The 12,621-nt window shown below is 39.6% G+C and overlaps 1 protein-coding gene across 2 annotated transcripts in view; it reads right to left on the reverse strand.

Annotated features, from left to right (window-relative positions):
• TMOD3 (tropomodulin 3) overlaps window positions 1–12,621 on the reverse strand; it is an 84,852-nt gene that overhangs the window by 7,075 nt on the left and 65,156 nt on the right. For both annotated transcript variants that reach the window (XM_030850342.3, XM_030850341.3), the window contains 5 exons: window positions 12,216–12,305; window positions 8,427–8,557; window positions 6,585–6,692; window positions 2,950–3,093; window positions 994–1,138 (listed from right to left, as the gene is read on the reverse strand). In XM_030850342.3, the coding sequence (XP_030706202.1) occupies window positions 994–1,138; window positions 2,950–3,093; window positions 6,585–6,692; window positions 8,427–8,557; window positions 12,216–12,305 (618 nt within the window). The remainder of the gene's footprint in view (window positions 1–993; window positions 1,139–2,949; window positions 3,094–6,584; window positions 6,693–8,426; window positions 8,558–12,215; window positions 12,306–12,621) is intronic.

Below are 12,621 nucleotides of genomic sequence, written 5' to 3' on the forward strand. Positions count from 1 at the left end.
AAATCTTCCATGGGAAACTACAGTCATCAAAGGACAGAAAGGGTTTGAACTAATACTTTTCACAGTGATCTGGATTAAAGGAATGAGGCTGTAGTTCTGCTCCAGAAATCTTTAAAACACTGCAAACTCAAATATGGCCAAAGCCTAAAAGAACTGCATAACGGTGAAGTGTGACTCGGTTTAAGAAGTATTATTTTAATTCTTGTCTAAATGCATTTTTTAAAGTATTTCAATGACAAACACCAAACTTAAAACTCAGGTTAAAACTATTTTAGGGACTTCCCTGGTGGCGCAGTGCTTGGGACTCCACGCTCCCAATGCAGGGGGCCCGGGTTCAATCACTGGTCTGGGAAGTGGATCCCACATGCATGCTGCAGCTAGGAGTTCGCATGCCACAACCAAGGAACCAGCGAGCTGCAGCTGGGGAGCCCACAAGCCGCAACTGGGGAGCCCGCTTGCCTCAACCAAGGAGCCCTCGTGCTGCAACTGGGAGCTGGGAGGCCAGCAAGCCGCAGCTAAGGAGCCCTCCTGCTGCAACTGAGACCCGAAGCAACCAAATGGATAATAAATAATTTTTTTTAAAAAACTATAATTATTTTATATTTTACCATATAAAACTGAATTTCTATCTAGGCCTTTGATCAAAAGGGCAAAACTTTCCTATAACATTGAAATCTTTGTTTTACTAACTCCAAGAGGTGACTTGTAATTGAGAACAAAATATTTTTTAGGGAAGCATTTTTTATAATGTTTGTTGTAGAAAACTATTTCACTAAAAGCTGTGAAATAGGTTGTCACCCACTAACCTATAATCACTACAACCTCATTTAAACTGAACTATAATTCAGTGAGTATTATAAAGGACTGTGTGGATTTTAGAAACAAAAGCCAAATAATCTTCCTGTGTAAAAATGTATTTTAAAAAAAGTCCCTCCAATACATTAGCTTAATGATACAATTCAGAAATTCAGTTTCACACCGAATATGTCTTACCTAAGTCATTATTTTTTGTTATAGCATTAGCTGCCCTGGTTCGGGGTCCCTGCTGCGTAAACTGATACCCAAATTTAAGGATATTGGTATTTTCCTCAAGCATCTTGGCCATTTCCAATTCTACAGCCGTCCCCAACTGCTGCCTCTGGAATAATTGAAAATAAAGAATAGTATTAATGAGCTAGATCAAAATACTTTTTCAGGTACATGCTGATTCCTTAAAAATTTTCCCAAGTCTTACACCATACATAAGAGAAACAAAAATGTAAGTTTAGTGTATGATCATACAGACATCAAAAAAATGTGGATTATTACAGTGAGAAACCACTTCATACCCACTAGGATGACTATAATCAAAAAGACAGACAATAGGGGCTTCCCTGGTGGTGCAGTGGTTGAGAGTCCGCCTGCCGATGCAGGGGACACGGGTTCGTGCCCCGGTCCGGGAGGATCCCACATGCCACGAAGCGGCTGGGCCCGTGAGCCATGGCTGCTGAGCCTGCGCGTCCGGAGCCTGTGCTCCGCAACGGGAGAGGCCACAACAGTGAGAGGCCGCGTACCGCAAAAAAAAAAAAGACAGACAATAGTGTTAGCAAAGATATGGAAAAATTGGGAGCTTTAGGCATGCTGGCAGGAATGTAAAATGGTACAACTGTTATGGAAAACAATTCGGCTATTTCTCAAAAGGTTAAACACAGAGTTACCATATGACTCAGCATTTCCACTCCTAGGTATATACCCATGAGAAGTGAAAACATATATTCATATAAGAATCTGTACATGAATGTTCACAGCAGCATATCTGTACAATTCGAAAAGTGGAAACAACCCAAGTATAATAGATTATTCAGCCATAAAAACGAACAGGTACTGATATATGCTACAACATGAATAAACCTCCTTAACATTTTGCTAAGTGAAAGAAGGAAGACACAAAAGGTCACGTATTACATAACTCCACTGATATGAACTGTCCAAAATAGGCAAATGCACAGAGACAGAAAGTAGATTCGTGGTTGCCAGGGGTTGGTGGGAAGGGTGACTAGGAAGTGACTGCTGATGGGTGTGGAGTTTCTTTTTGGGGCGATGAAGATGTTCTGGAGTTAGACAGTGGTGATGGTTGCACAACTCTATGAATATACTAAAAAGCATTTAATTGTATACTTTAAAAGAGTAAATTTTATGGTAAGTGAATTATATCTCAATAAAAAAACTGGAAACATTGATTAAATAGCATTCTGGTTAAATTTTAAGATATAACTCTTCTTTCTACCTTCATAATCTACAAAATGTACTTACTTTGAAGGATTAAGGGAGTCATTTACCACATATTTTTTTAAAATAACTGAAGTTATTTTTCAAATAAAATAGACTGAAGTGTTTTAGTCAAATGTGTAATGTTGTTTTATTTTTAGTTCATTACCACTCTGTATGGAAACACCTCTAACATGTATATTTCTCTGCTTCTTTAAAGAAAAGTGCATCTGGCATGGGTGACCCAGCATTATCTTACAGTGTCAGCACTGAATGTGGCTGCATAGGAGTATGTGTCTCTGGGTAACCTGGGTACTGGAGTTTTCTGTTTTTCACCGAGCCTGTTCTGTTCACCTACTGTGTCTGGGACTGACATGCTACAGATGCAAAAATTCTATTATGTGGATCTTGCCACTGAAGAGCTGAAAAATTTGAGGATGGACTGTCACCTGTAAGAATTATTCCAGTTCAAAACAGCCAGCCATCTAAATTCTCTTAAGACCAACCAGGGAGAGTTGCTTGTATACCTTTCTATACATTAAGTTAATATTCTGGATGCCCCAAATGTTCTCTCATCCCTTTTCAGGACCACCTTCCGAAGGGTTCCCTGAAAGCCCTCCTCCCACCCACCTCCTGAGTCCCCAAGCCCTGCAAAGAGTGTGGGCTGTAGTTTCCTCAAAGCTGCTGCTGTACATCACCGACCTGATTGTCGATTTTCAGCTCAGCCAGGGTTTCATTATCTCTCAAAGCATCAATCAGTGCTAGAATCCCAGCTCCTGTAATAAAGTTGGACTCCATATTTAAGCTCTTCAAATTTTTGTTCACTCTTAGCATCTCTGCAAAAGCCTGGAAATTAAAGAAAATATTTGGAGATTACAGTTTGACAGCACATAGTAAATAAACACTGAACAAGCCTGAAAGAAATATGCAAATCAATACAACTGCTTTAATGTTTCTTATTAGATTGTTTTAGCTTGACACACTACACCTCACAGGTCTCACATGTATCTGTTTTCACATGCACTTGGTCACAGACTTTAGATTTTTTTTTTTGTCATGTGTAATTCCCCATCGGTAACATTCTCTACCGCTATTCATTCCTACTTCCACTTCATGCTTCTTTCTCCTGCGTCTCTCATACTTTCTCTGAGTCTCTGTGTAGGAGTAACTTCATCAATGTCTCTTTGCTTTTTTACTTCCCTTTGCCGGCACTGTACAGCATTCAGGATCGTAGTTCCCTGACCAGGGATCAAACCCACACCCCTCTGCAGTGGGAGCGCAGAGTCTTAACCGCTGGACTGCCAGGGAAGTCCCGTCAATTTCTCTTTGGAACATCTTTTCTTACTTGCGTCCTGCTGCAGCTGGGTTACTGTGAAGCCCAAATGAGGGTAAATTATGGACTAATTTCCAAGGCAGGGACCAAAAGGACTGCCTAAGGCAGAAGGCCAGAAAAGATCACAGATGACTGGAACTGAGAGAGCACAAAAACTATGGAGAAGGGGCTAACTAAATATTCAAAGAACGGTATGTTTTCCATCTGCTTCCATTACATTTCTCACAGGATATGGCAGTGCTAGGCATGTGACCCAGTGCTTAATAAGTGCTATACTGATTAATTAACAAAGCCTGTAAGTGAGCAGAGGTGAAAGAGAAGGGAGGGGGGAGGAGGAAGAAGAGGAGTGTGAGTTTATTTACAAAGTCCTGCAGAGGCGTCAAAAGAAAGGCCAAACTCCAGAGAATATGGGTAAGATCAAGCTTAAAATTAAAGTCAAGTTAAAGAAAAGGCAATACTGCGCAGTGATACTAGAAAGAACTGGGGACAGATATCTACACACTTGAACATTCTAATAGCAACAACTGGCTGTGTGACTTGGAGCAAATCCCTTATCCATCCATCTGTACACACATTTATTAAAATATTACAATGGCCTATTTTTGATAAGTACTGTTCTATAAATTCAGAAATAAAACATACAAGTCTCTACCTAATGGAACTTACATTTTAGTGGGGGGCCCACATAGTAAGTAAGCAAAATGTAATGTCAGATGGTAAAAAGGGCTATAGAGGAGGAAAAAAAGGCATAGCAGGGTGGATGGGGAGTGCTGGGGATAGGAGTGGGGTTGCTGTTTTATATATGGGGGTCAGGAAAGGCCTCACCTGGAAGGTGACATCTGAGCAAGGACTGAAATAATTTAAGTGATGAAGTAAAATTATGTGGAATATCTTCAGGGAGAAAGTTCTAGGCAGGAGGAACAAGTGTAAAGGCTCTCAGTTGGGAGCATGCACGGCATGTTTGAGGGAGAGCAAGGAGGATGTGTGGCTGGAGCAGAATGAAAGAAACAGCAAGAGGGGAGATGAGGTCTGCTCATGTAAGGCCTCATTAGGCCACTGAAAGATTCTGATTTTTACTTAGTGAGACAGAGAACTGCTGGAGGGTTCTGAGTACAGGAATGAGAACATTTAAGTTTTAAGAGTCACTTCTGATGCTGTGTATAGAGATGAAGCAGGCAGCTCAATTAGGATAATCCAGGTGAGAGAAGTCAGTGGCTTGGACCAGGGTGGTAGCTGTGAAAATGGTGAGACGTGGTTGGATATACAGGAAATATTTGAAGACACAGCTGGATATACATTTAAAGTTGTGAGAAAGGGAAGTCAAGGATCACTCCATTATTATTATTTTATTTTTTTGACTTGAGCAAATGAAAGAATGAAGTTGCCATTTAGTGAGATAGGAAAGTGTGTGAGAGAGGCAGGTATGGGACGGAAGTCAGGAGTTTGGTTTGGGACTTGGGTTTGAGACATCTGTTAGATATACAAGTAAAGTTGTTAAGCAGTAGCTGGACATGGGTTTGGAGTTGAGGAGAGAGGTGTGAACTGGAGATAATAATATTGGGAGTCATCAGCATGCATAGATAATATATAGCAATGAAACAGAATGAGATCATCCAGAAAGTGAGTGCAGATAGAGAAAAGAAGAAGGACTAGAACTGAGCTCTGAGCCATTTAGATGTTTAGATGTTGGGGAGATGAGGAGGAACCAGTGTAGGGACCAGAGAGGTAGGAGGAGAATCAAAGGAAGTGCTATCCTCAAAGCCAAGAAGAAAAGGGTTTATACCCTGATCAAGTGGGATTTACCCCAGAAATGCAACGTTGATTTAACATATAAAAATTAATCAGGGGCTTCCCTGGCGGTGCAGCGGTTGAGAGTCCGCCTGCCGATGCAGGGGACACGGGTTCGTGCCCCGGTCTGGGAAGATCCCACATGCCGCGGAGCGGCTGGGCCCGTGAGCCATGGCCGCTGAGCCTGCGCGTCCGGAGCCTGTGCTCCACAGCGGGAGAGACCACAACAGTGAGAGGCCCGTGTACCGCAAAAACAAAACAAACAAACAAAGTTAATCAATGTGGGACTTCCCTGGTGGTGCAGTGGTTAAGCCTCCGCCTGCCAATGCAGGGGACACAGGTTCGATCCCTGGTCCAGGAAGATTCCACATGCTGCAGAGCAACTAAGCCTGTGCGCCACAACTACTGAGCCTGCGTTCTAGAGCCCGCGAGCCGCAACTACTGAGCCCACGTGCCTAAAGCCCGTGCTCCACAACAAGAGAAGCCACTGCAATAGAAGCCTGCGCACCGCACTGAAGAGTAGCCCCCGCTCGCCACAACTAGAGAAAGCCCATGCACAGCAACGAAGACCCAATGCAGCCAAAAATAAAAAATGAAATAAATAATAATTATTAAAACAATTAATCAATGTAATATACCATATTAACTGAATAAAGGACCACATGAATAAAACCACATGATCACCTTAACAGACACAGAAAAAGCATTTGATAAAAATTCAACACTATACATCCATAAATGGAACCCTCTGCAGGTGTTAAAAGAATGATGTATAACTTTATATGTTGATATGAAAAGATCTCTGAGATACACGGTTAAGTGAAAAATTAAGTTGCAGAACAACTTACACTGCATGACTCCATTTATGTTTAAAAAATTTCATAGAAAGGAAATACCGAAAAAAGTAAACATAAAATGGTAGTAAATAATGTATTGCCTAATAGTAAACATCAATTGAAAAAGAGTAAATTTTTTTTTTTTACTGATATTTGCTTTTATTGATTGTTGCACATCATGGTTACTAACAGTTGATCTTAAAACACAGTTTTGAAACTACATTAAAAATTATTTTAGTTTTTAAATTTATTTTTTATTGAAGTATAGTTGAATTAAAAGAGAGTAAATCTTGTTCATAAAGTCAGTTTAAGCACCTTTGTAACATGCCCTGGTATTACACAGCCATGATTTCGATAGTATTAGTAGTTAGCTTACTTACAACAGCAACGGGGTCATTGCTTCGGGTGGCTGCAAGACTGAAATATTTCACATGTGTGTTGGTTTCCAAAGCCTTTGCAAAATCTTTTAGGGTTGGAATTGGGATATTCTTGAAAGACAAAGAAAAATGTGAAACATTATTACATTTTAGGTTTCAGGAAATTCAGTCCATTAATCAAATACATCTGTACTTCCTTTTTTGCATTAAAATGTATTCAGAAATTATGTAACATACAACCGCTGGTCTACAACTGAAAACAAACAACTCAGCCTCCTTCTTACTTCTTTGATTTCTCTATTATGGTACAAACTGTTGGCATAGAGCAGAGCATACATCACTGTTTCTCTAGCTTTGAGGTTAAAGAAATTCTTTTTAATTATTTGTATTATGAGAAGTCAGCCCTTGAGTACTCAAAGTGGATCCACTTTTCTACAAAGAGAAAGATGTGGGAATCTACTTATGATGATTCCTGAGGCAGATGACATACTGTTTTCAGTCACTCAAGCTGCAAGGTATTAAGAGAGATTAACTCTACATTTCTTGAAATGAGGAAAGAGATAGTTTTAGGAGACACTGATCTTTCCCCTTGCTACCAAGACTTCAATTTCCTGTAGCCTGCCTATTTTCAGATTGTTACTATTGATTTAGAGACAGACATACACTGAATTGAACTGAATTTTTTTTAAAAATAAGACTAGTGATCAACTAGGGATATTAGCTTTCCCCAAGGCTTTTCCCCCTCCACTCACAGGAAGGAACACCCACAAAAAGAGCACAGAGGTCTTATTCCCTAGGTTCTTGTAATTTCCACATGTTCTCCCTTCCTCCAATTCAGATATATTAAGATTTAAAAGGAGGAATCTGTAATGAAGCTATTATACAATGGCTAATACGTTGAGATCATCTGAGTTTACTCTTTGGTAATTAATTATCCCTGTGCCCTCCTAACTCATTTCTTCTTTCTTTACTCCAAGGAAGAGTTGCATTTTAAAAATCCCAGTGAGATCCCACAAAGCCCAATTCTAGGTGTTTACTCAAGAGAAATGAAAACATACATTCACACAAAAACCTGTATGTGAATGTGTATAGTGGCTTTATTTATAATCATCCCAAACTGGAAGCAACTCATATGTCTATCAACTGGTGAACGGACACACAAACTGCAGCACATCCAGACAAAGGAATGCTGCTCTACAACACGAAGGAGCAAACCACTGAGACACACAACAGCATGGACGAGTCTCAAATGTACTGTGCGAAGTGAAAGAAACCAGACTCAACGGCTACACACTATATAGTTCCATTTATATGAAATTCTGGAGAAGGCAGAACGATAGGGAAAGGAAACAGATCCCTGGTTGTCAGGTGCTAGAGCTGGTGGCAGGGAATGATGACACAGGATTGTGACATGTTGTTCTACATCTGACTGTGGTGGTAGTTGTACAACTGTATCCATTTGCTTTAACTCATAGAACTGCACACTAGAAAGGGAGAATTTCACTATATATACCTTATAGCTCAAGAGAGCTGATTAAAAAAGCAAAACCTGAAAGGCTAAAATGCTCCTAGAAGTGGGCAGTACTTTGGAAGCCCGAGAGGTATACTCTGACAGTCTGTAGAGTTTATATTTCTATGTGATAGCCTTTAAAAAGTAAATCAGAAAAATACTATAATACTTTAACTTCTAAAATCGAAGGAATCTGTGTTAGTATACTACTAGAAGTAAAAACTTTACTATTAAGTAGAAAGGATTAGACTGTATCAAAACTGCCCAGCTCTCATCCTAGATCCAACTGACTCAAAGCAATTCAAAACAACTTTTTGTTTGCTTATCACACCTACCTTTATGTTATTCAAATTAACTTCAACAAGACGAACATCATTTTCTTTAATTCTCTGTAAACTCTCTTCAACATTGGTTGGATTTGGGGGCTCATCAAATACTGGAAGAATCTTTTCACCTTTTACAACATCTGTAGCAACAAATGAAAAGAGCAAGAGTGTAACTGGTTGATACTATTACAGTGAATGCATATATTAACTTGGAAACACACAGCACACATACACAAACATGTTCAGTAGAACAAATTTATAAGTTTCTTTCCCCAAATTTCTTTTTTTTTTTTTTGCGGTACGCGGGCCTCTCACTCTTGTGGCCTCTCCCGTTGCGGAGCACAGGCTCCGGACGCACAGGCTCAGCGGCCATGGCTCACGGGCCCAGCCGCTCCGCGGCATGTGGGATCTTCCCAGACCAGGGCACGAACCCGTGTCCCCTGCATCGGCAGGTGGACTCTCAACAACTGCGCCACCAGGGAAGCCCTCCCCAAATTTCTAAAAGATCCTTTATGTGCTCCCACATAAAGCACTGAAATAAAATTTTACCGAATATAAATACCAAACATAATTCATTTAATTTGTTTGCAGTGTATCAGCCTTCAAAAATGAGTATTTTCACTGCCTCTTGCCTCGGTGTATTACAAGATATCTTTACCATGAAAATATAGTTGATGACACAAGCTGGTGATCCCATTTATTTTTAGCAATGTTCAAGATAAAGTTCTCATATGACAAAATCTAACAACTCATCAGTTTCTCTGAGGTTTGACTAGTAATTAATTCAAAGGCAGTAAGAATCAGAGACATGAACAAACAGCCTCCACAAAGAGTGAGTTGACAGAAGGACACCCTGCCTGTTCCTCCTGTGGGGAGGACTATGCAATGGGAAAGGGCAGAGGACTCTTATCAGGAAGAAGAGTAGAAACAGGGAATGGGGATACAGAGAAAGGTAATGGTGCATAGAAGAACTACTGAGACAGGAATTCCCTGCCCTCCTTCATCCTACAGCCCAATCCTTCACCATTTATACCCACACACATGGCCAGAATACAGCTATTCAAAACTGAAAGAGGACCCAGAAGCCTTGAACCCTCTAGTGAGATGTAAATGCGCTCTGAGGTATGTGTGGAGGTCCATGAACACCTATAACAGATAAACTTTTATGGATATATTTTCTGGGGAGAACACCTAGAGCATCAGATTCTTAAAGACGAGAATGACCACAACATTAAGAGCAAGTGACATAGAAAGACTGACAGGGTCACAGTGAGTCTGGCTTAGTTATTCCCTGCTGCCCTCCTCTAGCTTTTAGGAGCAAAACTCACCTTAAGACAAAGTATATTGCTTACTCATCCAATAAATTCCCTCTAAGAGTACCTTGTTCTTTTCAAATATCACACACACACACACACAGACACCCTCCTACACACAGCATCCTGAAGAGATCAGTTCAGACAAAAGTCTGAAAATTAATTTCCTGAGGACAGTTGAAAGATCAGCAAGGCAGTCTTCTTCAACATGGTAGATCAAGGGGACTGGAGAAAATCTTCCTCACTGAATGGAAAATTCAATGAGCTCTTCCTCAATTCTAAATTTTCTACAACCAAAAAATTCCTTTTGTTCTCTGCAGAATGCGTATAAAGAGCCTTGCTCTATAATGAAATAATGGATCCAGTCAACAGGATGTGGAAACCATTAAGAAAGGTTCATGGGGAACTTTAATTGGATGGATCAGGTTGCCAAAATTTGAGTCCACTGATCAATCTTAACACATTCCCCAAAGAGGAAGGACCAGACTTGATATACTTCCTAATGTGATTCAATCATTACCCAGGAAGCATTCTTGCCAAAAAAAATTAAAAACTGCACCTGAATTTGATCAAGCTTCTAGAAAACAACAGTTTACAGAAACACAGGAGGTAGAGAGAAACAAGTAAAATGATACCACAAGGTTGCAATCAGCCAAATCCAGAATGTGGAAGATTCTACATGACAACACAGTTTCTTCAAGGGCTAAATGCCATGAAGAAAGTGGGAAAGAAGCTGAGGAGGAGAACTGTTAAGAAATTAAGAGGAACTTAAACCAAACGACAACCAAATGCAAAATGTGACCCTTATCTTGATCCTGATTTGAACAAACCAGCTGTGAAATGACGTTTTTGAGAGAAAATGGGAAATCTGAACATGGACTGGGTATTAGATGATATGAAGGAATTGATGGTAATCTTTAAGTTTGATAATGGCATTGTGGTTATGTTACAAGAAAAGCCTTTGTGAGAGACACATATGGAAATATTTATGGGTGAAGTAATACAAACAAACAGGATTTGCTTTAAAATATTCCAGGGAAAAGAGCAGAAGGGGTGGGAGGGAGGCAGACGGTGGATGAAACCCAGCTGGCATAATGTGAAAAACAGCTGAAGCTGGACGATGGATATATTATTCACTCTTCTATAATGTATGCTTGAACATTTCTACAATAGAAAGTAAAAAAATAGGGGAATGGCCAATTATAGAACATTCATAAAATGGAATGTTATACAGATGTTTGAATGAGGTAAGTCTGTATGTACTAACTAGGAAATGTGATATATTGCTAAGTGATATCCTATATAGCATGGATTAAAATCCTCAACACCGATTTCGTGGGATATTGAAGCTAGTTACTTAATCATTTTAAAACCTCAGCTCCTTCAAAGGCATATATTAAAGATAATAATAATACTTGTTTCGTAGAACTGTTGTGAGGATTGAGAACAATTTACATTCAAGAGCTGTGCACAGAAGAACATGGCCCATGGTAAGCATTCAAAAAAATCAGCCAACAGTATTATTATTGAAAAATTCAGGGACAAGAAATATTTCTAGTATGATCCCAATTTTGTAAGAAAAGAAAAGACAATTCGTGTATAGTACGTATACATATGTAAGTTTATATAAGCATAATACAAAGTCTGGAAGGATATATTCCCAATTGTTAACAGTTAGGGAGGGGGTGGAGGTAGGGTACGGGGAGTAGGAGGCATGACGGCTGTGAATAGAGACACTTCAACTGCTTACCTTGTGTCCTCAGGTCTCGTTTAAATTTATTACAAAATAGGCATGACTTTGGTGATTTTTTTTTTTGCGGTTCATGGGCCTCTCACTGTTGCGGCTTCTCCCGTTGCGGAGAAACAGGCTCCGGATGCGCAGGCTCAGCGGCCATGGCTCACGGGCCCAGCCGCTCCACGGCACATGGGATCTTCCCGGACCGGGGCACGAACCCGTGTCCCCTGCATCGGCAGGCGGACTCTCAACCACTGCGCCACCAGGGAAGCCCAACTTTGGTGATTTTAAGATGTCTTATAAATAAATTTTTTTAAAAGCTTTGCTTTATGTTATTTAATACTTTGCATCAGACTAAAAGGTTTAGGGGCTGAATAGTTCTTTGCTTTCCCCTGAATCTGATTTTATAATATACTTTCTTTGCCAGCACTGTTGGGGGTTTCTTGAAAATCAGGAACACTGAAAACAAAATATCAGTAAAAGCCAAGTTTGACTAGTTTTTATAGCGTTTACCATTAGTATTATTTAGTGAGGTGAGAGTAGTTCCTATTACATTTGCTGACACATTAAGCATAAAATATTTAATATTCTATTCTCAATGGTTTTCTAGGTCAATACCATCTAACTGGAATCTTAGGTTTCAAGTACATATGCATAACATTTCGTATGCAAATACTGAAGCTATTACATGGAGAAAACAAAACATAATTAACAAAGGATTGGAATTCACAAAGCATTATAATTACTCACTTGAAAAATGTTCTTGGTCGACACCATTACTACTTCCCACTATATTGCAGAACTGTGTATTCGTTATCAAATTGTGCATCCCAAGAATAGCTATAAATATAGAAAAAGAAAATTATTTTTTTATGTCCATCAATTTTAAACATAAAGAATTAATTTTATGCCCCCAAATTTCTATCAACGATTTTAACACTCGCTGGGCTTTTTCCTACTCAATTAAATACACATTTCATAGCTTAAAAAAAAAGAGAGAAAACATGATTAAAAACCACCTACAATCTCTTTCTTATCAATACCCTTGTAATTTCTCCCCACATTTCTGAATTTAGACACGGCTGGAGCCAGCTTAACCCTAAACCTAAGTCTATGCTTAGCTCCATCTGGTGGCCAAGAGAGAAAATGGAAATGA

Source organism: Globicephala melas, chromosome 2 (assembly GCF_963455315.2).
Source record: "Globicephala melas chromosome 2, mGloMel1.2, whole genome shotgun sequence".
In the NCBI taxonomy this organism is placed as follows: Eukaryota; Metazoa; Chordata; class Mammalia; order Artiodactyla; family Delphinidae; genus Globicephala; species Globicephala melas.